The following is a 27944-nucleotide window of genomic DNA, read 5'->3' on the forward strand; positions in this document are numbered from 1 at the left end:
AGCGACACTGTCTGAAGGAAGGTGACTCCCTCCAAGTGTCCAGGCATCCCCAGAACTCCCTCAGGCCTCTGGGTTCCAGGGGTGCCACAGCTGCTGGTGCAGGCCCAGCAGGTAAGAGAGGGGTGATCTGCTGTCCCTGTCCCTTTATCTCACGATTATACCCAGGAAAAGGGCTTCCAATCATATTTACCTGGACTCTTCTAGCGCCTTAGATCCCTTCTGCCAGGTGGAAGCCTGTCTTAGGAGATGAAGCCCGACAGGGGTCAGTCATGTTCACCATATTACGGGGCTCGGCCCCTTCGATGAGCGGGGGGGGGGGCTTGGTCCTTCCCTAGCCACTGAACTTTAGTACACTCGAACAGCTTTCTGGAATTTTGGATAATGGGGAAAGGAGTTAGAATCTCCATCCCTTCTCTTTCAGAAAATTCTTGGAATTGTTTTATTTGTTTGTTTGAGGCAGAGTCTCGTTCTGTTGCCAGGATGGAGTGCAGTGGCGCGATCTCGGCTCACTGCAACCTCCGCCTCCTGGGTTCAACCGATTCTCCTGCCTCAGCATCCCTAGTTGCTGGAACTACAGGCATGCACCACGACGTCCAGCTAATTTTTGTATTTTTAGTAGAGACAGGGTTTCACCACGTTGGCCAGGATGGTCTCGATCGCCTGACCTCGTGATCTGCCCGGCCTCCCAAAGTGTTGGGATTACAAGCGTGAGCCACCTCGCTTGGCCAATCCTTGGAATTTTTAATGCAAGTCCCCTTCCACAGATGTTTCACCCTACACACACACACACACATGCTCTCTCTCTCTGTCTCTCTCTCTCTCCTACCTCCCCAGGCCTTCTGCCACACCCATTCCGCAGACCAGAATGCAGAGGCTTGTAGAGATTAAATCACTTGTCTAAGGACTGACTAGTTAGTTGAAGAGTCAGAATTCAAACCCAGATCTGTCCAATGCCATATTTCTCTTGTTCACCAGGCCACGCTGACCAATGGACAAACGGTGTTGCTGGAGGTGAGTGTGGATGGCTTGAGAACCTTGAGTACAGGGCAGTGCCAGGCTCTTCCCAGACCTGCTTGTGAGTGCCCCCACGCAAGCCATTTTTCCCAGCCACTGTCCCGCCCTTGCCAGCCTGGGGGCCACCGAGGGGGAGCTGGGCACAGGGGGAGCTTTGTTCACCGCCTTTCTCCATCCGAGAGGCTCCTGCTCTCCTCTGCCAGGTGCATTTGTGGTATATTGCCACTGAAACACACTTCCTTGCCACACCCAATTAGACCTTTGCAGTTTGGCTGATGCAATCAGCTCACGTGCAAAAGAAACATTATTTTGCACTCATAAAAAGTGTGAGATAAAAATACCATGCAATGAGTGAAAAAGCCATCAGTCTACTTTAAATGGTAGACTCCTGGCACTGAAACGATGTTAGATTTGCTCGTCCAGGTCACTTCACCCTGCACACCTTCACACACACACTCCTACGCTCTCACCACACACCCACACACCCTCACTCTCACACTCAATGCACACACACACCCACTCACCACACACCCACACACCCTCACTCTCACACTCAATGTACACACACACCCACTCACCACACACCACACACATACCCCGACACACCTCCTGCACACACACACACCCACTCGCCACACACCACACACCCATACACACTGCACACACACCCACTCACCACACACCACACACACCCACACACCCTCACTCTCACATTCAGTGCATACTCACACCCACTCACCACACACCACACACACACCCCAACACACACACCTACTGCACACTCACACACCCACTCACCACACACACCACACACCCACACACCCTCACACTCAGTGCATACTCACACACCCACTCACCACACACCCTCACACTCACTGCAGACTCACACACACTATGCTCTCACCACACACCCCCACATACCCTCACACTCACAGTGCACACTCACACACCCACTCACCACACACATATACCCCGATGCACTCACACTCACCTACTGCACTCACACACACACCCACTCACCACACACCCACACACCCTCACACTCACACTCAGTGCATACTCACACACCCACTCACCACACACACCACATACCTACACACTGCACATTCACACACCCACCACACACCCCACACACACACTGCACACTCACACACATCCACTCACCACACATCACACCCACACACACTGTGCACACTCACTCACCACACACATATACCCTGACACACTCACCTACTGCACACTCACACACACCACACACCTTCACACACACACTGCACACTCACACACATCCACTCACCACACACATCACACACCCACACACACTGTGTACACTCAGACACTCACCACATACATATACCTCGACACACTCACCTACTGCACACACACCCACTCACCACACACACCACACACCCCACACCCTCACACTCACTGCACACTCACACCCACTCCTATGCTCACTACACACCCACACACACTCAGTGCACACTCACACACCCACTCACCACACACACACCCTGACACACACCTACACACTCACACACACCCACCACACACCACACACTCACACATATATGCTGACACATTCACACCTACTGCACACACACCCACTCACCACACACCCACACTCACTGCACACTCATACCCACTCACCGCATACACCCTGACACACTCACCTACTGCATGCACACGCATTCACCACACCCCCCACACACTGCACACTAACTGCACACGCACACACACACCACACACCACACACACCACATGCACTCATACACCCAACACACTCATCCCTCACCTATCCACACTCACCATACACACACTGACTCGCACATACAGCCAAACACACACATTCACCACACAGTTACATATACAACCCCCCACCACACATGCACACATACACCCCACACACACCACACACACCATCCCCACACACTCATCACACACACCCACACACATTCATCACGCCCACACACACCACTCACAATCACACACATTCACCACACACCCACCCCCACTCATCACACATTTTCTCACACACTCTCATACTACACACACACACCCACTCACACTCACCACACACACCCCTATACCCATTCACACACCCACTCACACACCCACTCACACATACACCCACTTACACACACACCCCACACCTACACACATGCACTCACCACACACCCCTACACCCACACACACATACACCCCTATACCCACTCACACACACACCCACTTACCCACTTACACATCCCCCACACCCACACACATGCATTCACTACACACCGCTACACCCCCACACACATACACCCCTATACCCACTCACACACACACCCACTTACACACACACCCCCACACCCACACACATGCATTCACTACACACCCCGACACCCCCACACACATACACCCCTACACCCACTCACACACACCCACTCACACACACACACACCCCCCACACCCACACACATGCACTCACCATACACCCCTACACCCACACCCACACACCCCTACACCCACTCACATACACCCACTTACACACACCCCACACCCACACACACGCTCACCACACACCCCTACACCCACACACACATACACTCCTACACCCACTCACACACCTACTCACACACCCACTTCACACACACCCACACGCACGCACTCACCACACACACACTTCGCGTGTCCTGCAGCCCTGGTTCCACACCTCCAGAGACGGGAAACTCCCTCCCTTCCAAAGCCGCATCTTTCATCCTGGGACAGCCCTGAGTGTGTGAGCGCTCCTCTCCACATTGGGCCCCAATTCATCTCCCTATAGCTTTTCACCCTTCTAACTCAGGAAGGGGTTAGAGAATTCATTCATCAAACAAACACAAGACAAAGCAACAAATCCACAGCCCTCTTGGAATGCCTCCGGGCGCTGAGAGCAGAGCAGGGGCCCGAGGCTGAGGGCAGGCTCCCAGTGCTTCTGCCTCTGCCCACAGGGGTGGGTGTGAACGTGGACCCCATCCCAGGCCTCACCAACCCAGCCGCCTGCGGGTGTCTCTAGGGCTTGCTGTGTCCCTGGGGTCCTGAAGGTACCAACCCTGCGGCCTCGGTGGGATTTTGGCCCCGCGAGGGCTCTGTAGGTGGGAGGAGTTCAGGGTCGTTTTGTAATCTTCAGAGGCCTTGCCAAGGCCGTCTCCCGTCCTGTGACCCGGGTGACATTCTGGGACGCTGGGGCCACGTGAGGGGAGGAACCACTGCCTGGAACTTTGATCAGCGCTGGGGCTGGATTGAGCTGACCACAGGCCACACCAGACTCCTCTCTGCTCCTCAGGAAGACAGGGCAGCCCGGCGCCACCCGCTCGGCCTCACGGTAGGCTCCTGGGCTCGCTAAAGGGCTCCTGGGTCTGCAGGGACACGGGGGCAGGAACGGGAACTTGCGGTCTCCCCGTTTCAGAGCGTTCCCCAGCTCCAGGCAGGCTGCCGTTCCAGGGGGCCCCCGCCCTGGGAGGAGAAGTCCCCTAGGTGCTCGGCCAGGGCCCTGCTGGGAAGAGGCAGGAGGCAGGTGGGGCGGGGGCGGGGGTTGTGAGATGAGAACCAGCCGGTCCCGGCCTGCAGGGAGCTAGTAGTGAGTAGAAGATAAGCAGGGTGACCAGATGTCCAGGTTGGCCTGGTTCTGCCTAGTTTATACTTGTCATCTTGGCATAACAATAATAAATAGTATTACTGATTATTTATTAATATTATATTAATACTAAATATTATTAATTAAGATAATTATTGTTGTTTTTCGAGATGAGGTCTTGTTATGTTGCTCAGGCTGGTCTTGAACTCCTGGCTTCAAGCGATCCTACCACCCAGCCTGCTGAGTAGCTGGGATTACAGCGCATACCACGGCACCCAGCTCAGGCCCGAGGATGACTAGCTCCTCGTTTCCCTCCCAGAAGCCTGCTGGCTCATATGATAAAGTTTATGGTCATATAAACCTGCGGGGAGCCACCTTTTATTGAATATTCAGTATTTGCCAGGCACTGTGTTAAGGGCTTTGTATTTACTCTCTTATTTAGCCTCTCTATTATCCAGTGGAGTGCTAATTTTAACCCTGAGGGCAGAGGTGATAATTAACGGTGGAAAACCTGAGGCTTAGAGTGTTGGAGTGATTTGCCCAAGCCCACATGGCTCGTAGGTGATGGCATCAGAATCTGATCCCAGTTTGTGGCACTGGCAGAGCTGACGTGTTTTCCCCTGCTACTAAGCAGGATGAGAGTCAGGCCTGAGATGCGAAGTCACTGACAGCCACCAAACACATTCCCTTCAATTCAGCACACAGAGCCTGGCTGCCTTCTCAGTGCCCAGCCCTGAGCCGGGTGCTGGGGTGCAGAGCTGCTTGCAGAGACGCCACAGCAAGGCTGCAGTACCACGGGCTCACTCGGATGGGTGCAACTGAATAGAAAACAGCGGAAGAGCGCAACATTCAACACAGTACAAGAGGGATCTGAGGACCCAAGAAAGGGTCGGGCGCGGTGGCTCACGCCTCTAATCCCAGCACTTTGGGAGACCAAGGCGGGTGGATCACCTGAGGTCAGGAGTTTGAGACCAGCCTGGCCAACATGGGGAAACCCCATCTCTACTAAAAATACAAAAATTAGCCAGATGTGGTGGCAGGTGCCTGTAATCCCAACTACTCGGGAGGCTGAGGCTGGAGAATCGCTTGAACCTGGGAGGCGGAGGTTGCAGTGAGCCGAGATGGCATCACTGCACTCTAGCCTGGGCGACAAGAGTGAAACTCTATCTCAAAAAAAAAAAAAAAAAAAAAAAAAAAAGAAGAAGATAGTCAAGGAAGGCTTCATGGGGGAAGTGTGACGTCCACTGGCCTGAGAGGGTGGGTATAAATTGGGAGGGTCGCACAGTGCCCAGTTCACAACCGCCTCTTAGTTCAACCTGTCAGCTGTCGTCTCTTCCAGAAGCTAACACGGCTGATAGATAAGCTCCCCTGGGCCTTTGCAACATCACTTTCAGGAAGGAAAGAGTCAAGTAAGCCCCTACTATGTGTGTGGAACTGTGCTGTGCATTTTACACATTTATCTCGATATTTAGAATAAAATAGGTTTCAACCTTACCGCAAAAGTGATATGTTTCTCTCGTAAAAATGTGGAACATACATTTTTAGGCAGAAGGAAAAAATAAAAATCATCCACGATTCGCTTTTTCAGAAGTAATGACCACAATTTTTTTTTCCTTTGAGACAGAGTTTCATTCTTGTTGCCCAGGCTGGAGTGCAGTGGTGCGATCTCGGCTTACCGCAACCTCTGCCTCCCGGTTTCTAGCGATTCTCCTGCCTCAGCCTCCTGAGTAGCTGGGATTACATGCGTGTGCCACCATGCCCAGTTAATTTTTGTATTTTTGGTAGAGATGGGGTTTCACCATGTTGTCCAGGCTGGTCTTGAACTCCTGATCTCAGGTGATCTGCCCGCCTTGGCCTCCCAAAATGCTGGGATCACAGGTGTGAACCACAGTGCCAGACCCCACCACAAATATTTGGTGCATAAGCTTCTATTGTGTTTTCTGTGCACAAATACACCTTAAACATGGAAAAGTAGCATTCCGAGACTTCATATATTTCACTTAAGATATTGCAAGCATCTTGTCAATAAATACACATCTGTAATAAATTTTCTTTTTGTTTAAAATTTTATTTTTTATTCTATTTTTTTTGAGACAAGGTCTCCCCCTGTTTCCCAGGCTGGAGTGCGGTAGAGCAATCACCACTTACTGCAGCCTCGACCTCCCGGGCTCGAGCCATCCTCCCACCTCAGCCTCTCAAGTAGCTGAGACTGCAAGCATGCACCACTGTGCTTGGCTAATTTTTATAATTTTTTTGTAGAGCTGAGCTGTTACCATGTTGCCCAGGCTGATTTCAAACTCCTGGCCTCAAGCGATCCTCCTGCCTCCGCCGCCCAAAGTGCTGGGATGACAGGCAGGAGCCACTGAACCCAGCCTATAATATAGTTTTAAAGATAGCGGAGAAGGTTTCCATTATCTCCGTGTAGCATGATTCATGTAACCAATCCCTCATGTTGGACATTTAGGTTGTTTCTATTTTGTTGCTGTGGCCTGATGCCTGTTACCTCATTTAAGAGCCACAATAGCCCTAACAATGCTATGATTGAGGTATTATGATGGTTATTGTTATCGTGGTCGTTCTGGGTTTACAGACGCCGAGGCTGGGGCTCTGAGAGGTGGCTTCACTCCCTGGGACACAACTGGGCCGCAGATGGGGTGGGCTGGCCAGGGCAGGAGCAGAGGCTGGGACCCGGCGCAAGCCCGACCGCCTCAGCCATTGGACTTATGTTGCTGGACTGAGAAGAGAGGGGACCAGGTTTGGGGAGCGGCAGGTCTCAGCCATTGGACTTATGTTGCTGGACTGAGAAGAGAGGGGACCAGGTTTGGGCAGCGGCAGGTCTCAGCCATTGGACTTATGTTGCTGGATTGAGAAGAGTGGGGACCAGGTTTGGGCAGCGGCAGGTCTCAGCCATTGGACTTATGTTGCTGGATTGAGAAGAGCGGGGACCAGGTTTGGGCAGCGGCAGGTCTCAGCCATTGGACTTATGTTGCTGGATTGAGAAGAGCGGGGACCAGGTTTGGGCAGCGGCAGGTCTCAGCCATTGGACTTATGTTGCTGGATTGAGAAGAGAGGGGACCAGGTTTGGGCAGTGGCAGGTCTTCTTAGAGGACCAGATGAGGCAGCCAGGGACTCTGGACGAGTCTCAGAAGCCCCTCTTTGTGCTTCCAGCTGAGCTGGAGCCCAAGTGGCCAAATCCAGGCCCGCTGGCGAGGCAGACATCCGTGGAGCCAGCGTCGGGTAGCAGTCCCTGGGTGTCTGGGGCCAGGGTTCTAGGCCCCATTCTAGGTCCCATCCGCCTCTGGAAGAAGTGAGGCTTAGCTCTGTGGTGGATGACAGACTGGCTGGAGGCATGCACAGAGATGTACCCTCCCAAGAGCAATCTGAGGAGAGGAAGGAGCTCGTTTGCACCCAGCCAAACCCTCCCTCTCCCCCCAAAAAAACCATTTAAAAAGCCAGACTTCTTGGCTTGCCGAAAGTGTGGAACATTTTTGTGGGCATTTGCTGGTCTTATTCCCAGACGAGGAGCAGAAAGCCTCTGGCTGCCGCCCCGCTGTGGCCCTTGGGACCAGCCTCCATGGTTCCCAGGGAGGGGCGCTTCCGTCTCCAGAGCTCCCCAGTGACCTGCTTTCTTGAGGGCAGGCTGGGGAAGCGGCCCAAGTCCAAAGCCTCCCAGCCAGAGCCCTCAGAATCTGTGCTCCCCTAAACCTTCTAGCTCTTTCCCTTGGCTGGAGGAAAGCGCTAGGAGGAGTGCTGTGGAGCGGTGTCTCACCGGCCCACAGCGGGGTGGTTGGATGGTCTCATGGGTTTCTGCCTAGCGAACCCGTAACTGCTTCAGCACAGAGCTGGGGCTGCACTGCTCGGAATATCGGGGTCACTAACGTTGCCGAGCACCTGCCGTGTGCCAGGGCCTGAGCTTGGAGCTTTTCATGCATTTTCTCATTCCATCCTCACAACATCCCCACCAGGAAGGTAGTACTGTGCTCACTGTTTTGAAGAGGAGGAAAGTGAAACACAGAGAGGTTAAGCCATGCAGTCAAAGCCACAGAGCTAAGCTGGAGGGGAGTTAGGATTGAACCCAGGCTGTCTGACTCGTCGCCACTCCAGAGTGAGGTGAGGGGGCTCGGGCGGGGCGTGGACCGTCTGCAAACTGTCAGTGTTCTGCGCCCTCACTGTGAAATCATCCCTGCCTCCCCGCCTCCTGCCCCAGTAGACCCAGGTAAGAGGGGTCTTGCCCTGAACTTAGAGGGCCCTGTTCTGGCCCTCCTCCCCCCATGATACCACCTCCAAGGGGTGCCGGCGGCACATGCCCATCTGGAGGCTGTGCCCCCATTTTAAACCACGGTCTGGGTACCCAGAACCCCAGTCTGTGTGGGCTGCCTCCCTGGGTCCGTCTTCCCTAGGTTGACCATGCCCCAGAAGTGCACAGTCTTCGGCCTGTGGGGTGCCGAGGGGCGATGTGTGTGGGGTCTCCACTCACAGTGCAGGAGAGTCGGGGGGAAGAGAAGGGAACAGACAATGGGTGGAGTTCCAGGTAGACGACGTTCTCCCTGGGACCTGCAGGTACGAGGAGGGGGCCTGCCCACCCCACCCACTCCACTGCCCTGGGACAGCCTGGTGGTGTCATGGCAAGGACCCCGCAGAGCCCGGGCTGTCGGGACTGGCCCTGGCCCCTCGCTTCTGTGTGTGTGCCCTGGGGCCAGTCGCTGTAGCTCTGGGGGCCCCAGTCTCCCTGTCCTGGGCACTTCTAGGTTTGTGCTGAGGATCAAGATGTATGTGCGGGAGCTTTGGGAACCGGCAGGCGGGAACTGACCCCTCAGCCAAGCCCCCGCATCACGGAGCTGCCTCTCCCTCTGCCTGCGTCTCCCCAGCCGTAGCTGATTTGCCTGCACTTGACTTTCTGTGCCACCAGTGCCATGGTTTTGGTTCAAGGCTTGAATCCTAGAGCTCCTTCCTTTGTTGGAAATGTGGGAAGCACATTCTTTCTAAATGACAGTGGATTAAAAGTGAGAGGCGCAGACCCAGGGAGGCCTGGGAGCACTCAGCTTGCTCAGCAGAGGGGTACACTCCCCCCAGCGGGCTTGAGCGTCCCACGGTGCAACTCCGGCTTTGGCCTGTTTTCCTGGCAGGAGTGATGAACAAAACCAGGAGATCTGGGCGCCACAAGCCAAGCCCTGCTGTGAAGAGCCCGGGGCCTTGCCTCACTCTCCCTGCGAGGAGGCCGGATGGTCTCGGGACCTGCAAGCCCCAGCATTATCTGGCCCATCGTTCCAGGGGAGTACTTTCTGGAAATAGCCTTTGAGAAACAATGACCAATGGGGCTAGCAAGGGAGGGGGACTGGCACCATGATGATATTACTGCATGTTAAAAATCAGAACTCACCAGGCACAGTGGTGTACGCCTGTAGTCCCAGCCACTCTGGAGGCTGAGGCAGGAGGATCACTTCCATCCAGGGGATTGAGGCTGCAGTGAGCTATGATCGTGCCACTGCATTCCAGCCTGGATAACAGAGTGAAGTTCTGCCTCAAAAAATAACAAAATTAAACACAATTGCTCCCCTCTTACTCTCGGGAGGAATCGAGGCGGCTCTGGCAGCCTGGCTGGGGGTCGCTCATTCTGGGGTTGCGCATCCCAGGGGAGGTGGCTCTGCCTCCCACGCTGCTCTTCCCAGCCTTGGAGAGCTCCATTCAACAAAACCTGCCTGAGCCCAGAGGAAGTCACTGCTGCTCTGGGCATAGACAGACGAGTACACAGAACAGACTGCCATGAAAACCCATCATTTTGGTGCCTATACTGAGTGTTAAAGTGGAGACACGTTCTCCAGGTCCTCCTTCCTAGGGTCCAGGGCGGCTTCTTTCAGGACCCCTAGGGGCTTTGCGTAGGTGCCTCAGGGGCAGGCCAGGTGCTAGTGGCAGCTGTGTGCCTGTGTGGTGTGTGTCGGGGGACAGTGGCTACCCCAATCCTCTTCAGCCAGGTCCACTGCTTTCTGTTTCTAGTCTCATGCTAGCTCTGTAGCTGGGGTCTAGGGACACAGAGCCAGGAGGCACACGCTTGCCTGAGGCTTGTTCCATTCCCTCACATGTCCTAAGTGGCAAGGACATTTTCCTTTTCCTGGAAGAGGTGATTGCAGAAGTCAGATTCTATTTATTTATTTATGAGATGGAGTCCAGCGCCCAGGCTGGAGTGCAGTGGCACGATCTCGGCTCACTGCAACCTCTGCCACCCGGGTTCAAGCGATTCTCCTGCCTCAGCCTCCTGAGTAGCTGGGATTACAGATGTGTGCCACCACATCTGGCTAATTTTTGTAGTTTTTAGTAGAGACGGAGTTTCACCATCTTGGCCAGGCTGGTCTGGAACTCCTGACCTCATGATCCACCTGCCTTGAACTTTCAAAGTGCTGGGACTAGAGGTGGAGCTCTCCAGCCGCTCACACCAGGCGGGTGTACGCCCAGCCGCAGGAGTCAGATTCTAATCCCAGGCCAGCGGTTATTACTGGTAGAGACTTTCCTTACCGCCTCCCCAAGCTCACTTAGCTATGCATGCCTTAGAGCAGCCTAAAGGAAGGTGTGCATTTTCTCAGGGAGAAGTTGTTCCTTCTCTACTGATGAGGCAGAACATTCCTGGAAGGACTGAGAGTCACTGAGTGACTGAGTGGGAGAGTAAAGGGGGCTCCCCTAAGCACTGGGTCCTAAGCCTATGAGTTTAATGGGAGACCTTCAGCCGGAAGCAGAATCTCCAGGTGGAGGAGGCACCAGCAGAGGGCAGCAGAGAGACAGCCAGCGAAGAGGGCTTGGTACCCAGATTCTGCAACTGGGGAACCCCTTTCGCAGACCCCTTTTACTGAGAAGAAGTTAATTAAGAAAAATTAGGAGTATGTTGTGAAAGGGCTTCTTTCTTTTTTTAATTGTTGGTACATTCAAGTGTATTCCGTCTAAAGAGCATTTTGTTTTCAATTTTTTTTTTTTTTTTTTTTTGGTGTTCAAATAACGTTTTCTATAATAAGGTAGCTTGCAACCTTTAACGATAGTTAATGAGGTTGATTAATTACTCACTCTATGCCAGATCCTGATGTAAAACTGTTACCTATATGTACTCACTTAATCCCTAACAATTACCCTCATGTGGTAGGGACTATTATAATCCCCATTGTACAGATAAGGAAACTGAAGCACTGATGGATTAAGCAACAAGCCCAAGGTCACGTAGCTGGAAAGCGATGGACCTAAGATTTGAACTCATGGAATTAAGAGCACTCCAAGCCATGTGAATAAGTGCTGTGCGTGGGAACAGGGGCGGCCTGGAGGGCACACACCCTCTAACAGGGCAGGGGCCACGAAGCCCCAGCTGGTCTTGCTACGTGGAAAGATGGACCCACTGTCCCCAGTTCACTCTGAAACCTAGACCTTTACCGTGACGTTTTCCAATTTTTACATGTTGGCTACTGATTCGTATATGAAAAATGTCACTGAGGAATAAAGAAAACGTATTTGTGAGGTGCATCACCAATCTGTGACCTGTGAGTAGATGCTAGAAAATCTACTGTTTTTTAAATTTTTTTTAAAAAACAGTAAAGAAAATCTAAAGAATTTTGGAGCATTTTAAAGAAATCTACTGTTCTGTAGAATCCCCAGGTCTGGGGTCCTTCTGTCCACATGATGTTGGAAAGCTCCTCGGGCCCCGCCGTGGAGGAGTGGGCACAGGTGGGCAGGGGGAGCGCATTTCAGCAGCAGTTCGAGGAGCCATCTCGTCTCTGTGGCTGCCCTCCCCCTCCACCAACTGTGCAAAGAGCAGGTGCCAGGATCTCCGCATCATTTGGCTCTGATGTGTGCTGAGATATGGAAACTCAGGAAGAGTTATGGTCTAGGAACTTCCAACTCAGGAATAATCTGTCCATATCCTATATATTATCTTTGAAAATGCCACAATGCCCATGGTCTCCTTTTATGCCTCTCTTCCATGCCTTTTTGTCTCTTTTCCGCTTCTTTCCCCAATCTGGAAAGAACACAGGAAGCCCCAAAGCCCTGCGTCTTTGTCCTGCCGCATGTTCGAGCTCGCGGTCCAGTGCCCTGGTCACTGTGCCATGCTGTGTGATGATCAAGTTTCCCTTCCTGTTTTCTCTCCATCCTCGAATCTAGAAGATGCTCACTGGAGCCTGGCTGCTCTGGGCCTCCCTCCTGCTCCTGGCCAGGCCTGCCCAGCCCTGCCCCGTGGGTTGCGACTGCTTTGTCCGGGAGGTGTTCTGCTCAGACGAGGAGCTGGCCGCCATCCCGCCGGACATCCCGCCACACACCACAAACATCGTCTTTGTGGAGACCTCGTTCACTACGGTGGAAACCAGAGCCTTTGGCAGCAACCCCAACTTGACCAAGGTGGTCTTCCTCAACACTCAGCTCTGCCAGTTTAGGCCGGATGCCTTCGGGGGGCTGCCCAGGCTGGAGGACCTGGAGATCACAGGCAGCAGCTTCTTGAACCTCAGCGCCAACACCTTCTCCAACCTGACCTCGCTGGGCAAGCTCACCCTCAACTTCAACATGCTGGAGGCTCTGCTCGAGGGCCTCTTCCAGGACATGGCTGCCCTGGAGTCCCTCCACCTGCAGGGGAACCGGCTCCAGGCCCTGCCCAGGAGGCTCTTCCAGCCTCTGACCCATCTGAAGACACTCAACCTGGCCCAGAACCTCCTGGCCCAGCTCCCAGAGGAGCTGTTCCACCCACTCACCAGCCTGCAGACCCTGAAGCTGAGCAACAACGTGCTCTCTGGCCTCCCCCAGGGCGTGTTCGCCAGACTGGGCAGCCTGCAGGAGCTCTTCCTGGACAGCAACAAGATCTCGGAGCTGCCCCCTCGGGTGTTCTCCCAACTCTTCCGCCTGGAGAGGCTGTGGCTGCAGCACAATGCCATCACGCACCTGCCACTCTCCATCTTCGCCTCCCTGGGGAATCTGACCTTTCTGAGCTTGCAGGGGAACATGCTTCGGGTCCTGCCTGCCGGCCTCTTTGCCCACACCCCACACCTGGTCGGCCTGTCTCTGACCCATAACCAGCTGGAGACGCTCGCTGAGGGCGCCTTTGCCCACCTGTCCAACCTGCGTTCCCTCATGCTCTCATACAATGCCATTGCCCACCTCCCAGCTGGCATCTTCAGAGACCTGGAGGAGCTGGTCAAGCTCTACCTGAGCAGCAACAACCTGACAGTCCTGCACCCAGCCCTCTTCCAGAACCTGTCCAAGCTGGAGCTGCTCAGCCTCTCCAAGAACCAGCTGACTACACTTCCGGAGGGCATCTTCGACACCAACTACAACCTGTTCAACCTGGCCCTGCACGGCAACCCCTGGCAGTGTGACTGCCACCTGGCCTACCTCTTCAACTGGCTGCAGCAGTACACCGACCGGCTCCTGAACATCCAGACCTACTGCGCCGGCCCTGCCTACCTCAAAGGCCAGGTGGTGCCCGCCTTGAATGAGAAGCAGCTGGTGTGTCCCGTCACCCGGGACCGCCTGGGCTTCCAGGTCACGTGGCTGGACGACAACAAGGCAGGGGGCAGCTGGGATCTGGCTGTGTCGGAAAGGGCAGCCCGGAGCCAGTGCACCTACAGCAACCCCGAGGGCACCGTGGTGCTCGCCTGTGACCAGGCCCGGTGTCGCTGGCTGAACGTCCAGCTATCTCCTCGGCAGGGCTCCCTGGGACTGCTGTACAATGCTAGTCAGGAGTGGGACCTGAGGTCGAGCTGCGGTTCTCTGCGGCTCACTGTGTCTATCGAGGCTCGGGCAGCCGGGCCCTAGTAGCAGGGCATACAGGAGCTGGGGAAGGCGGCCTCTGGGGCTTGACCAGGCAACAGGTGGGGGCAGAGAGGAGCTGAGTCTCCGAAGCCTTGGCTTTTCACATGCAAGGGACAGGGTTGCACCCCCAAGATGAGGGAGTGGAGTCTGGTCTGCTCCACTAATCAGGGTCTCCTCCTCCCCCTCTTCCTTCATTGCTTCTCCCGGAGTGTGCGGCCTAACAAGGCCATCCTTATGCTTTGCAAAGCACCCTCGAAGGCTGCACCACGGCCTGGAGGATAAAATATCCTCAGCCCTGTTGCTTCCCCATTCTGTAACACCCACCCGCTCTCGCCCACACCTTGAGGTCTACTCACTGCATCCCAGAGATACAAAGTGGAGGCCACTGCCTTCTGATCTGGCTCACAAGCCCAATGTCTGTTTCAGTGTCTCTCCCTGAAATTGTGTTTTAAATTGGTATAGAGAAATAAAGGATGTGACAGACGCAGAGATGGTCAGAAAGCATAGGGGCAGGGTTCTGACTGGTGTGTGGGTGACCCTGTGGCCAGCACCCACCTCCACGCTGCGCCCAGGAGAAACTGAGATAAAACGAAGCCCCGGGAAGGGAAACGGCAGATGCTCGGCTTGTGACACAGAGCCCCCAGAGCGGAGGGCGGGTTCGCCTGCTCAGCACACAGGACGGCTGCTGCTGAGGAGGAGGAAAAGGTTTGAGGTGTAGGGGCAGCCTGGGCCGGCCGGGCGGCGGCTTCATTCTCACAGCAGCTGAGTACAAGCGGCTCACTCACTAGCGTTGTTCTCCCTTGTTTTTTCATTTTTTTCTTTTTTGAGATGGAGTTTCGCTCTTGTTGCCCAGGCTGGAGTGCAGTGGTGCGATCTTGGCTCACTGCAGCCTCCCCCTCCCATGTTCAAGCAGTTCTCCTGCCTCAGCCTCCCGAGTAGCTGGGATTACAGGCACCAGCCACCACACCCGGCTAATATTTGTAGTTTTAGTAGAGACGGTGTTTCATCACCATATTGGTCAGGCTGGTCTCAAACTCCTGACCTCAGATAATCCACATGCCTCAGCCTCTCAAAGTGTTGGGATTACAGGCGTGAGCCACCGCACCCGGCCTCTTACCCAGCTCGGCCACCCCTGCAACCCTCCTGGGCCACCTCCTGCAGCTTCATCTCAGGGATCGCTGCCCTCCCATGCCCTGGGCAGCCTCCCATGCACCCCTGTGTGGATGCCTCTTCTTTGGCAATGAGCCCAGCTCTCCTCTGTGCTCGGCTCTTTTCAGGCCCAGGCTGATACCCCCTGCACAGAGCCCCATGTCCTCCTGTTGACCACAGATACGTCTAACAAGGCTCTGTCCCCTACTCTCCCTGATTCTCATCAGCGCATTGACCAGCCCAGGAGCTGGGCGTGTTCTCCACTCACTCCTCCCCTTCAGTCCTCAGAGCCAAGGAGTCCCCGAATGCTCAGGCTTCCAGCCTCTGAGCCTCCCTCTAGCTGCTCCTCCCCTTCTGCTCCCAGATGCTTTGTAGCCCTGGGCTGAGCCACTGCACAGCCTTCTGCCTGGCTTCCGGCTGTATTGTGGCTGGCCTGGGAAAAAGGCTCGGGCAGGGAGGGAGAAGGGAACCAGACGTACAGCAGGCCCCCAGGAGCTCCTGGCCACCGGGAGAAATCAGCCACATGGGATGAAAACACAAGGCAGAAAGGTCAGCACAGGCCAGTGTTGGGAAGTTCAGAGGAGGTGAAGCAGCGGGAAGCACTGGCCACGAGAAAGGCTGCATTGGATCTTGGGCCTTAAGAAGGGCTCCGGGGAGAGCTGGAAACTTGTGCAAGAAGAGCCTGAGCTAAGGGATGAGGAAGGGCAAGGACGAGGGGTCAGGGCTGTGGAAGGGGGACGAGGAGGAAGACATAAGGCTGGAAGCCCAGACGGAGCTGATTCTGCAGGGCCCTGGGGTGGAGGGAGGAGTGTGCGTGTTGATGAAGGGGGCCAGGCAGTTACTGAAGGTCATGCAGAAGAGGGGGCAAGACTCCCAAATTCACTTGGTTTAAGAATGACCTTGCCCAGACCCTTCCAAGACTGGGGATCTTGGCCGTGGGCTCTGGCTCCCGCCTGGATGTGTTGCCACTCTCTGGGAAAGTGACTCCATGTCTAGCACGTAGCAGGAGCTTCGGAAATCCCCATCGCCCGAACTCCTGTCTGAGCAACAGACACGTACTGTCCGCTGGCAGGGATAAAGGGATAGGAAAATCCAGCAGATATTTCTCTCAATTAAATTTTCCCCTCAAAACATAACCCTGCGTTAAATTACAACATCAGAATTTTTCTCTGCCAAATGATGTTGGGGAAACAGCATGGCCAACAGCCAGCTCAGGCCGAGGAGAGATGGGCGAAGAAGCAGCTCCCGACGTGCCCTGCTCCCCAGGGTGCCTCATGCCCCGTCTCCTGGTGATGTGTCTGGTCTGGCCTAGCATTAACGTTTTCCATGGGTTCTGGACTAGAACTCAGCACACGCAGATCCCACACCGCTTTGCTTTTCTTTTTTTTTGAGACAGAGTTTCACTCTTGTTGCCCAGGCTGGAGTGCAATGGCGTGATCTTGGCTCACCGCAACCTCCACCTCCCGGGTCCCGGGACAAGCAGTTCTCCTGCCTCAGCCTCCTGAGTAGCTGGGATTACAGGCACATGCCACCACACTCAGCTATTTTTTTTTTTTTTTGTATTTTTAGTAGAGACAGGGTTCCCATGTTGGCCAGGATGATCTCGAACTCCTGACCTCGTGATCCGCCCGCCTCAGCCTCCCAAAGTGCTAAGATTACAGGCGTGAACCACCGCGCCCGGCACCCACACCTCTTTTCTTCACATTCTTCAGCCTTTGGCAAATTGCAGCTCCTCTCTGGGCCCCAGTTTCCTCCTCTGTATAAGAAGGAGATTGGCTCTCAATGCTGGTTGAACCCTTGGGGAGGCTTTTAAAAACCGGTAATGACAAAAAGCAAAACGCCGGTGCCTGGGGCCCATTTTCTGAGATTCTGATTCAATTAGCCAGAATCTCTGGTGGTCGTGTGACCAGAAAACGGTCTCAATCCAGACCCCAAAGAGGGTTCTTGGATCTCACGCAGGAAGGAGTTCAAGGCAAGTCACTGAGTGCAGTGAGAAGAGACATTTTATTGAAAGCTACTCCCTTACAGGGCAGGGCGTCTTCAGAAGGCAAGCAGAGGAACGCGTTGCCTTTAAGTTTTTCTTATATAGGGGCCTTGTCTATGAAAGACTAAACTCAGCTGTGACTACATGTGGATGGCTGATACCACATGACAACATTTATTATTTTATTGATTTAAAGGAAACGATCCTTGACATTCAGCATATGTAAGCACATCAAAGCATAACTATAATTTTCCTGAAAGCGTATATTGCTATGGGTGTTGACGAAAAGAGTCAAACTCTGTGAAATATTTTAAGAGATTTATTCTGAGCCAAATATGAGTGACCATGGCTCATGACACAGCCCTCAGGAGGTCCCGAGAACGTGCCCAAGGGGGTCTGGTGCAGCTTGGTTTCATACATTTTAGGGAGGCAGGAGACATCAGTCAGACACATTTAAGAAATACATTGGTTTGGTTCAGAAAGGCAGGACAACCCGAAGCCAGTGGGGGGCTTCCAGGCTGTAGGTAAATTTAAACATTTTCTCGTTGACAATTGGTTGAGTTTAGCTGAAGACCTGGGATCAATGGAAAGGAATGTTCAGGTGAGAATAATGATTGTGGAGACCAAGTTTTATAGCGCAGAGGAAGCCCTCAGCGGACTTCAGAGAGAGAGAGAGCAGGTTATAAAATGTTTCTTATCTGACCTAAAAGGGTGCCTGGCTCTTAGTTGATGATCTCCTGGATCTGGAAAGAAAGGAAGGAAAACAAATGGGAAAGGGATTCTCTATAGGACATGGATTTTCCCACAAGAGACTCTGCAGGGCAATTTCAAGGCAGGGCAAGGAAATATATTTTGGGGGTTAAATATTTTTTCCTGATTATGCCATAATCAGATTAAAAAGTAAGTCACGATATACAGGGTCAAATAAAACCCATCTGATGAGAATTTATGATTTGTAAGGCGCAACTCCCCAGACCCCTTAGGTAGGAATTTGGGGAAGATGAAAAATCAGAGCTTAGTCCTCATGGGTACTGGGACACCTGGACACTCTGTGGTTGTAGGAGTTTGTCCTTGCGTCTTTGCAGGCCATTGTCGAGCTGCTTCCTTAGCTGTAAACATCTCAGGACCATGGGTCGTGATTGGCAAGGAATGTGCCTTGCTAGCTTCAAGATGGAGTTGATTTTCAGGTGATCTTACTCTGTCTCTTTTAGGCTCTTGCTTGTCTAACACTGGGGTTACCCAGATATCGTTTTGTTTAAGTCTCCCCCAGCGATTCTAACACATGGCCAGGGTTGAAAATTTAGGGCAGAATTTTGTCTCAGGCACTGTCCAGGGCTAGGTTCAGTGTAATTTGCACTGGGCAATGCTAGCCTCCTCACACCCACCTGGTGTCTGCTCTGGGTGGATTCATGAATGAAACAAGTGACAAACATCACGTATAAAAATATTGCATGGATTTTGTTTTTCTTTCTGGTTGATGTTTTTAATTTTTTTTTTTTTTTTTTTGAGATGGAGTCTCGTTCTGTCACCCAGGCTGGAGTGCAGTGGCACGATCTTGGCTCACTGCAACCTCCACCTCCCTGGTTCAAGCAATTCCCCTGCTTCAGCCTCCCGAGTAGCTGGGATTACAGGCACACGCCACCACGCCGGGCTAATTTTTATTTTTTATTTTTTTGTATTTTTAGTAGAGATGGGGTTTTGCCATGTTGGCCAGGCTGGTCATGGACTGGCCTCAGGCAATCCGCTCGCCTCGGCCTCCCAAAGTGCTGGGATTCCAGGCATGAGCCACCACTCCCGGCCAATGTTTTTAATTTTATCAGCATTGGTGCTCTCATAAATCTTGCATTTTTGAAGAAACAGCAGCTGGGGGTGCACTCTGCCTTGCTTTTTTTTTTTTTTTTCTTTTTTTAGATGGAGTCTCCCTCTGTGGCCAGGCTGGAGTGCAGTGGCGCAATCTTGGCTCACTGCAACCTCTGCCTCCAGGGTTCAAGCGATTCTCCTGCCTCAGCCTCCCAAGTAGCTGGGACTACAGGCACGTGCCACCATGCCCAGCTAATTTTTGTATTTTTAGTAGAGACCGGGTTTCAACATATTGGCCAGGATAATCTTGATCTCTTGACCACGTGATCCGTCCGCCTCGGCCTCCCAAAGTGCTGGGATTACAGGCCTGAGCCACCGCGCCCGGCCTGCCTGTTTCTTACAGTAAAGGATGGCTAAGTCATTCCAAAGCTCCTCCTTCCAGCAGGCAGGACTCCCTTCCAGCAAGCTGTGAATGTTGTACCTTCTTTAGTGATGTCCTGCTACTTGCCAGCCATGCAACCCTGGGCAAGTTACTCAGCTGTCTGTGGCTCAGCGTCCTCACCACACTTTTATCACATAGCACCCACCTCATAGTGTTATTGGTGACGATAAAATCAATGCATCTATACAAACTACCCACAACAGTGACACATGGTACGTTCTCCAAAATTGTTATCTTGCATTATTATTTTTGTTAGTATTGTTCTAGAGAGAACTGTGGGTGTGGGTGCGGACGGGGTAGGCAAGTACCGGCCAATTGTTTTACCTGTTCCCGTTGATCTGTTTCCGGAAGAACGTTAAAACCGCTGTTTATATATCAGAATCGCATTGTTTGGGAGGACTGGAAATGCAATTGACACAATTGTTCAGTGCTAACAGTGGATGGTGGAAAACAGGACGGTGCCCTCAAAGATTAGACAGTCTGGCGCGATGCGAGTCCAAGGACGAATGCTTTCCGGCACCCTCAGCCTGCTTGCACCACGCGCGCACCTGCAAGCATTTTAAGCCTGCGCCTGCAAAGGTCCCGAGCCCGGGCTCGGAGCGCCCCCTTGTGGTCTCACGGAAGAACGCGCCCCGGGCCGACGTGGAGGGCGAGCGAGGGGTTCGCCCAGCTCCGCTCGCAGGCGCTGCGCGGTGCCTTATTCCGGGAAAGTCAGAACCGGGTCCCCCAGAAGGGACACGGGCACATTGGCTCGGTGACCCGGGGGCTACTTGCCGGCGTGCATGCCGAGCCGTCACAACTTCTGTCTCCTGCACGCCTGAAAAAGCGCCAGGTTCGCTTAGTGCGGTTCACCGAGGAGCGGCCGGGCGGAGGCCAGTCCGCCCGCCACCCGGTGGGGCTGCGAAGCGTTGGGGCGCTCCGGATCGTTCCCGCGCTGCCACGTCCTGCACAGTGACTCGTCCCGCGCCCTCCGCGACTTCCAGGCGTCCCCTGCGACCTCCAGAGGCCGATGTGGTGCGGACCCCATGCGCGAGGGTCTCAGCGGGGAGCCTCCTGCTGCCACCTGCAGCCACGTGGACGCGCGGTTCAGGACCGCACCTGGCAACGCGCACCGTGGGAAGACTGGGCTTTGTTTTCTTTGGGATTTTATCAAGAGTTGTTCAGCACTTTGGGAATCTTTTTTCCCTAGGCCATACTTAGCCCTGATTTCAAGCTGTCAAACACGGACAAAAATTCATCCTTTACTCATTGTGAGTGAAAGCGACTTCCAGTCTGTCAGTGAGGTCTTGGCCAAACATTCCACATGGAAGCGAATTTTTTTATTACAAGTTATCTTTGACTTCGAGTTAATATTACAGATAGAAGGTTTTATTTTTAAATTCTCTGCGAGGTTTGATGATATTATCTGTGAAGTTTTTCTTCAGGAGACTAAAGCAGGTGTTACAAATGATTTGCCATGAAATCATTAGGTCTGTGGGGGTGGGGTTCAGAGTTCAAAGTAGCAGAAGGAGCAAAACCGCATGGACTTCATCAAAGGAGGCCTGCCGGTGTTTTCGGGCCCTGTTTTCCTCCTGGGGTGGAGGCTATGGGTGTGAGGCTCCCTTTCCCACCGTGGCGTGAGAGATCCTTTAGCAGAGAAGCTTTGTAAAGGGGAGTAGAGATTCCAGTTGCATTTGGAGGGAGAGGACAGATTCGTGTGTTAGTCTGTTCTCCAGAGAAAAAGAACCAACAAGAGATGATGGGATGACGGATAGATAGGAATTGGCTCTTGGAATTGCAGAGGCTGAGCGATCTCAGGTTCTGTAAGCTGGAGACCCAGGGAAACTGGTGGTGTAATTCCATCCAAGGCCCAAGACCTGAGAACCAGGGGAACTGATGATATAAGTCCTAGTGCAAAGGCAGGAGATGAGATGTCCCAGCTCCAGCAGTGAGGCAGGAAGACGCGGGGCAGTTCCTCCTTCCTCTGCCTTTTTGTTCACTCAGGTCCTCAGTGGATTGGATGGTACCTGCGCTGGCTGGGGAGCGGAGCTGCTGTGCTGAGTCCACCATTCCAAATGTGAACGTCATCGGGAAACGCCCTCAGAGACACACCTGGGAACGGTGTGTCATCAGGGTACCCTGTGGCTTACTCAGGTTGACACCTAAAATTGACCCTCACAGTTAGGAAGCCTGATGTGTGGCTCCTGCTCTGCCTCACTTGCGATCTGTGCCTGTGAACAAGCCACTCCCCCGCTCTCCAGGCCTCAAAATCTTTACTGAGTAACTAGGAGCTGAAAGCCTGGGTGGACGTGTGGATGTCCCACCTCCTGCTCCAGTCATCTGAGGTGTGCCACCTCTCTGGCAGGCACCCACCCCCTCACTTGGCCTGAAGAATGGTGGGCACCTCCCCAGGGTGGGGCCCAGCCAGAGCCCAAACTCTCAGCACTCTGGGGGCAGCAGAACCCCTTGGCCGCCACTCAGGGCAGACTGCAGCCATCTAGCCTGGCCCCTCAAGAACCTTCTCTGCTCTCTCCTTGCCCGCTGGTTGTGCTCAGTGATGATGAACTCAGTCCCTCTCTGTGCAGCCCAGCCATCCCTGGGCAGGCCTCCCTGTAACACTCCCGCTGGCCCTGGGCAAGTGACACCCCTGTCCCCAGACAGCCCTTTGGAAGTGGAAGCAGTCTTCATGATGCTCAGGCAGTCCTCCCGGCCCAGGCAGTCCTCCCGACCCAGGCAGTCCTCCCGGCCCCAGGCAGTCCTCCCAGCCCAGGCAGTCCTCCCGGCCCCAGGCAGTCCTCCCAGCCCAGGCAGTCCTCCTGGCCCAGGCAGTCCTCCCGGCCCCAGTCTAAACATCGCCAGGAGCCGCTTCTCACAAGTAGTTGCTCACACAATGCAGAGCCTTCCCTTCCACCATCTGTGAGCCGTAGACGCTGGGATTGCGGGCCATCGTGAAGGATGTGCTTCCTTGCAGGGCTGGGGATCTGGGGCTGAGGTCTCACGGTAGCTGGGAAGCCTTTTTCCTGGCAGTTTTCATCCATCGCTGAATCCAGGCATCTTTCTATTTTTTTTTCTTTTGACTCTGTGGCTGGCCTGCCTGTGTCCTTTGATTCCAGTCCTGTAGGATGGATTATTCCAGCAACAGCCTTTGCAAGATTTCTTCGCCACGCTGGCTGTCATGGAAATTTGAAAGACTATGGAGTCGGCCTTCAGAGAACTATTTCCTGGTCATGGACATTCCTATGATTGGATGGGGAGCTTAATACTCCTGCAAGGTTGAAAAAAATGGCCTGTGCAGGCTCTGGCTAAGCCCTTTGAAGCAGACGTTCTACTAATCCGGAAGGCCTGTTGTGCTCAGGGGTCTCTGGAGATGGGCTACCAAGGGGCTCGGACACCACCTTGCCCGCTGCAGAAATGAAAATCCAGTCTTCGGAATGACAGGTGAATCCAAAGAAGAGACCATTTGATAACCTTGAGAGCTGCTGAAACTTCCTAAGCAATACTGACATTTCTTTCCTGCCCAAGGGACGAGGGTAGCAGCCGACCCTGGTACACTTGGCTGAAAGAGACCAGAATTAGATACTACCCCTCAGGATTCTGGACAACCTGTGTACCTGGTAGAACCGAGCATTCAGGGCAATGGGAACTTTTCCCAGAAATGCCTTGAATTGGAAATGATGACTTTGGAAAGCAATCTCCCTGGGAAGCTTCCCTCTTATGTCTTCTTTGGGCCAGTCTGGCACACAGGGGAAACTCAGTTCAATGAACTGGCCCAGGCCAGTTCTGCAAGCCTGCTCTTCCGGGAGCAGGGCCCAGCTGGAACAGATCCAAGCTTCTGCCAGGCACCCCTCCACCAAGAGGCTGAGTAGTTTTCATACCCAGATTTCAGTTCTTCCTTGGAGAATCATGGGTTTGGGAAACTCACATATTTCAGCGTGGAGGCCAATTACATCGCCTCTTTAAAGGATGATGCATTTTCTTCTTTTGCAAACTTTTTTGGAATCTCTCCCTGGGGCCATCAAGTGGTAAGCTTGTCTCAGGGCCTTTTGCATCCCCAGCCAAGCTCTCATCCACGAGATTCCTTCTCAGGTGACCTCAGAGGATTCCCACGTGGGTGAAGTTGTCATCATCTCACCGCCACTCTGTGCAACAGCTGAAATTCGCCGAAGGGCCCTGCTTTGCTTACAGCCAACCCTGCTGAGGCTTCGCCACCCTCAGGAACATCGAGTGTCATTGAGGCCACTGAGCTCCATGACCACACTCTCAACCCGCCAACCTCTCTGCAGCCAACGACACTCAGCCTGCAGCCACACCCCCATCAACCTCCTGTGTGCACGCCAGCCCTCGATGACAGCGTTTCACATCCCCAGGTCCTTTCCGGCCACCGCGACCCTCAAGCTGCAGCCCTCCTCTCACCTGCAACCATGTCCAGAATGCCAGTCTGTGGGGTCTTCTTGCCACGGTTCCAGTGAAATACAGGTAATCCCCCCCTGGAGACTTCAACTTACGATTTTCTGACTTTATGCTAGATTTATTGGGGTATTAAATGCATTTTTGACTTACATTTTGGACTAACAATGAGTTGATCAGGATGTAACCCCATCATAGGCCTGTAAACCTCCCTTTGCCTGGACTTCGAGTTCCTCTCCAACAGGGAGCCCACAGCCACGATGCACGCTGAGCCCATCCAAGAAAGAAATGCCCATTCACTACCCCTCCTGGGGAGGTGCCCACAGCCAAAAACATTGGAAAGGTTTTTCCAACAACAAATTCCCACGTGCTTTCGCCCGCCCCAGTTGTCAGCAGCACAGAAAACACTTGGGAGGCAGCGTCAGTGACCCTGTCATTACGATCAACACACCTGCTGGGGTTTGCTCTTGCACCTGTCCCCAGCACTCAGCTGCTCTGTGGCCTTCGCCAGCTGTGCCCATCAGCCAGGCACCAGAGGCTGCCCCTGAGCCCCACAGATCAGGGGAGGGAGCAAGCCCCAGCACAGAACTCTTTCTACACAAGGAGTCCCAGGGAGTCCTCCCAGGACCAAACGGACACGTACCTCCTGCTGCCTGCAAGAGGGGACATGCAACTTCTCCAGAGAGGAGAGGGGACATCTGGGGGAGACTTGGGGACTGAATGGGGGGGGATTTGTATTCAATCCCTGGACTGATTTTATTTTTGCTCTGAAATATATAAGCCACCTTTTTTTTTTTTTTTTTTTTTTTTTTTTTTTTGGTGTGTGATGTTGTTTTCACATCTCTGCAGCTGGCACACTTGTGAAGTCTCCTGGAGTCTTAAAAACTGGATGTAAAAGTTGGAAATCGGCGTATGCTAATAAATGGCAAGGCACGGCGCTAGGGCATTTGAAGTATTATTAGACCCACTGCATTCACCCACAAACACATCCCATAGCTAAATTAAAATATATGAACGAACTCAATACGATGTTTGACTATCCAGCCTCTACCCTCTCCTCAATAGAGCTCTAAGCCAGGGACATAAAAATATCTCCTGAGCAGCCAAAATCAATTTCCAATGTATGAAATGAAAGCTCACACATCTGCTCCAAGGAACATTCCTCCTTTCAGAATCTGTTCGCCTTCACGACAGACACAGGCCATCAAGTTTGGTCATGTGATTTCCAGGTGATAGCAGATTAAAGACAAAAATGATCATTTGGGAGGAAGGTAGCGGTCCTGCTGGAGGAAGCCTTGTTAACAACAAAGAAAGCGATAGAAAAATGGCAAAATTGGACATGAACCCCCAAAGAACAGCTGGGCCATTTCACGGAAGGTACCTTGTAACTTCTGAGGGCAGCACGCTACAGCAGCACAGGTAAGAGCTGAGGGAAGTAGTGATGACCCCAGCTACCTTGGAAAAGGTCACAGCAGGTATAATACTGTCTCAGTTTGCATTCCCGTGAAAGTAGAGCTTGGTGCAAGGACTTGGATGCAGTTCAGTTGGACTGTGGTCCCAGGGAGCAGGACCATGAGATGGGGAAGGGGGAAAACTAGTAGAGAAACGTGCTGGCTGTGGTGGCTGCTGCGGGGCCTTCCTGGGAAGCATCTGGAAGGTCTCCAGGGCTGCCTTCCTGAAGCACAGGAGGCTCGCATGCCTCCACCGGCTCCCATCGCCAGCTTCCACTCCCCACGCTTCCGCGCTCAGGCAAAGGGGCATCGGGGAACACCACCGGGTAGAGACAGCAGAGAGCTGGGCCGGGAGGTGGGAGCCGGGGCGGAACCGCGCTGCACAGTGGCTGCTGAAAAGAGCGGGGGTGAACGCGTCCGCTGCCAGTACCCTCTGTTCAAAGCAGCAGCAGCACCTCTCCCACGCTGAGCTACACTCGGCCACTCTAATTCCACTTACTCTTCACTCTAATTCCACTCACTCTTCACTCTAATTCCACTCACTCTTCACTCTAATTCCACTCACTCTTCACTCTAATTCCACTCAAAGGAGTGGAAGTGCTGAAGTTTTATCACTGGACAGGCAAGTCCTCACGTGTCCAGAGGTGACCCAGTCCAGACTAACGTCCACAGAGGGTTAGTGAACGAGGCTGTCTTGGCCACGCTGGGACAGGTGCACTCTGCGGACGCGCGCGTGAGGGCGCCGTGCCAGTGACCCGCACGAGTGTGAGCTGTTTGAAGGGGAGGCACCGGAGGACTTTTCATTCCTGCTGGCTTCAGCCACACCGTTGTGTGGTTGTGTGTGGTTGTGTGTGTGGTGTGTGTGTGGCTGTGGTTGTGTGTGGGGTTGTGTGTGTGGTGTGGGTGGTTTTGTGTGTGGTGTGTGGTCTTGTGTGTGGTTGTGTGTGTGGTGTGGTTGTATGTGGTTGTGTATGTGTGGTGTGTGTGGTTGTGTGTGTGGTGTGTGTGGCTGTGGTTGTGTGTGTGGTTGTGTGTGTGGTGTGTGTGGTTTTGTGTGTGGTGTGTGGTCTTGTGTGTGGTTGTGTGTGTGGTGTGGTTGTATGTGGTTGTGTATGTGTGGTGTGTGTGGTTGTGTGTGTGGTGTGTGTGGCTGTGGTTGTGTGTGTGGTTGTGTGTGTGGTGTGTGTGGTTTTGTGTGTGGTGTGTGGTCTTGTGTGTGGTTGTGTGTGTGGTGTGGTTGTATGTGATTGTGTGTGGTGTATGTGGTTGTGTATGTGTGGTGTGTGTGGTTGTGTGTGCTGTGTGTGGTTGTGTGTGGTGTGTATGGTTGTGTGTGTGGTGTGTGGTTTGTATGTGGTTGTGTGGTTGTGTGGTGTGTGCTGTGTGGTGTGTATGGTTGTGTGATTGTGTGTGTAGTGTGTGTGGTTGTGTGGTTGTGTGTGGTTGTGCGGTTGGTGTGTGTTGTGTGTGTGATGCATGGTTGTGTGTGGTTGTGTGTGTGATGTGTGGTGTGTGGTTGTGTTGTGTGGTTTTGTGGTTGTGTGTGTGGTTGTGTGGTTGTGTATGGTGTGTGGTTATGTGTGGTGTGTGGTTATGTGTGGTGTGTGGTTATGTGTGGTTGTGTGTGTGTGGTTGTGTGTGGTTTGTGGTTGTGTGTTGTGTGTGGTTGTGTGTGTGGTTGTGTGTGTGATTGTGTGTGGTTGTGTGTTGTGTGGTTGTGTGTGTGGTGTGTGGTTGTGTGTGGTGTGTGGTTATGTGTGGTGTGTGGTTATGTGTGGTTATGTGTGGTTTGTGTGGTATGTGTAGGTGTGTGTGGTGTTTGTGGTTGTGTGTTGTGTATGGTTGTGTGTGTGTGGTTGTGTGTGTGTGTGGTTGTGTGTGGTTGTGTGTTGTGTGTGTGGTTGTGTGTGTGTATGTGTAAGTGCAGCGTTTTCTCCAGCTCTCTTTAGGGCAAGGCTCCTCCTCTGCTCCGACTTTTTCCTTTAACCACCTGCGCTGATGATGTTATCATCAGAGTCATTCGGTTTGTTCCACAAACGTTTTCTGGTGTTTAGGTCAGGCTCCCCGGAGGCAGTTGTTGGGATGAGGGCCCAGACGCAGGTGATTTATTGAAAGGAGATGACCCCAGGAGGAACTGGTAAGGGAGCCGGGAGTGCGCAGCCCAGGTGTGCTGGGGGAAGCCTAGCTGGTGTGGTTTCCCTGGAAGAATCAGCCCTAGCCAGATCCCGCAGGTAAGTTCTGCAGTATAAATTATTTCTGAGTTTGCCCCAACTCAGGCAAGGGAGCTGGGCGTTTAGACCCCTCCCCAGTTAGCCACGGCTAAAGGCTGCTCCCCACTTCCCTGCAATG

General features: G+C 53.3%; 1 protein-coding gene across 5 annotated transcripts; it reads left to right on the forward strand.

Annotated features, from left to right (window-relative positions):
* Positions 1-4160: 4160 nt before the first annotated feature.
* LOC105470819 (carboxypeptidase N subunit 2) lies at positions 4161-25935 on the forward strand. 5 transcript variants are annotated; one of them, XR_011619518.1, is made up of 4 exons: positions 4162-4360; positions 12746-21858; positions 22851-24213; positions 24994-25935. XR_011619518.1 is itself a non-coding variant. In XM_011723084.3 (2 exons), the coding sequence occupies exon 2, from the start codon at positions 12749-12751 to the stop codon at positions 14384-14386; it is 1638 nt and encodes a 545-aa protein (XP_011721386.2). In that variant the 5' UTR covers positions 4162-4360; positions 12746-12748; the 3' UTR covers positions 14387-22483. The 5 variants fall into 5 exon arrangements, 1 of the variants encoding a protein (XP_011721386.2); XR_011619520.1 differs by lacking the exon at positions 24994-25935 and having other exon boundaries at positions 4161-4360; positions 12749-21858; positions 22851-24841; XR_011619517.1 differs by lacking the exon at positions 24994-25935 and having other exon boundaries at positions 22851-24841.
* The last annotated feature ends 2009 nt before the right edge of the window (positions 25936-27944 follow it).

This window comes from Macaca nemestrina, chromosome 2 (assembly GCF_043159975.1).
Source record: "Macaca nemestrina isolate mMacNem1 chromosome 2, mMacNem.hap1, whole genome shotgun sequence".
Lineage (NCBI taxonomy): Eukaryota > Metazoa > Chordata > Mammalia > Primates > Cercopithecidae > Macaca > Macaca nemestrina.

Coding starts and splice junctions, on each gene's coding strand:
- LOC105470819 (XM_011723084.3), top strand. CDS start 12,749: ATGCTCACTGGAGCCTGGCTGCTCTGGGCCTCCCTCCTGCTCCTGGCC.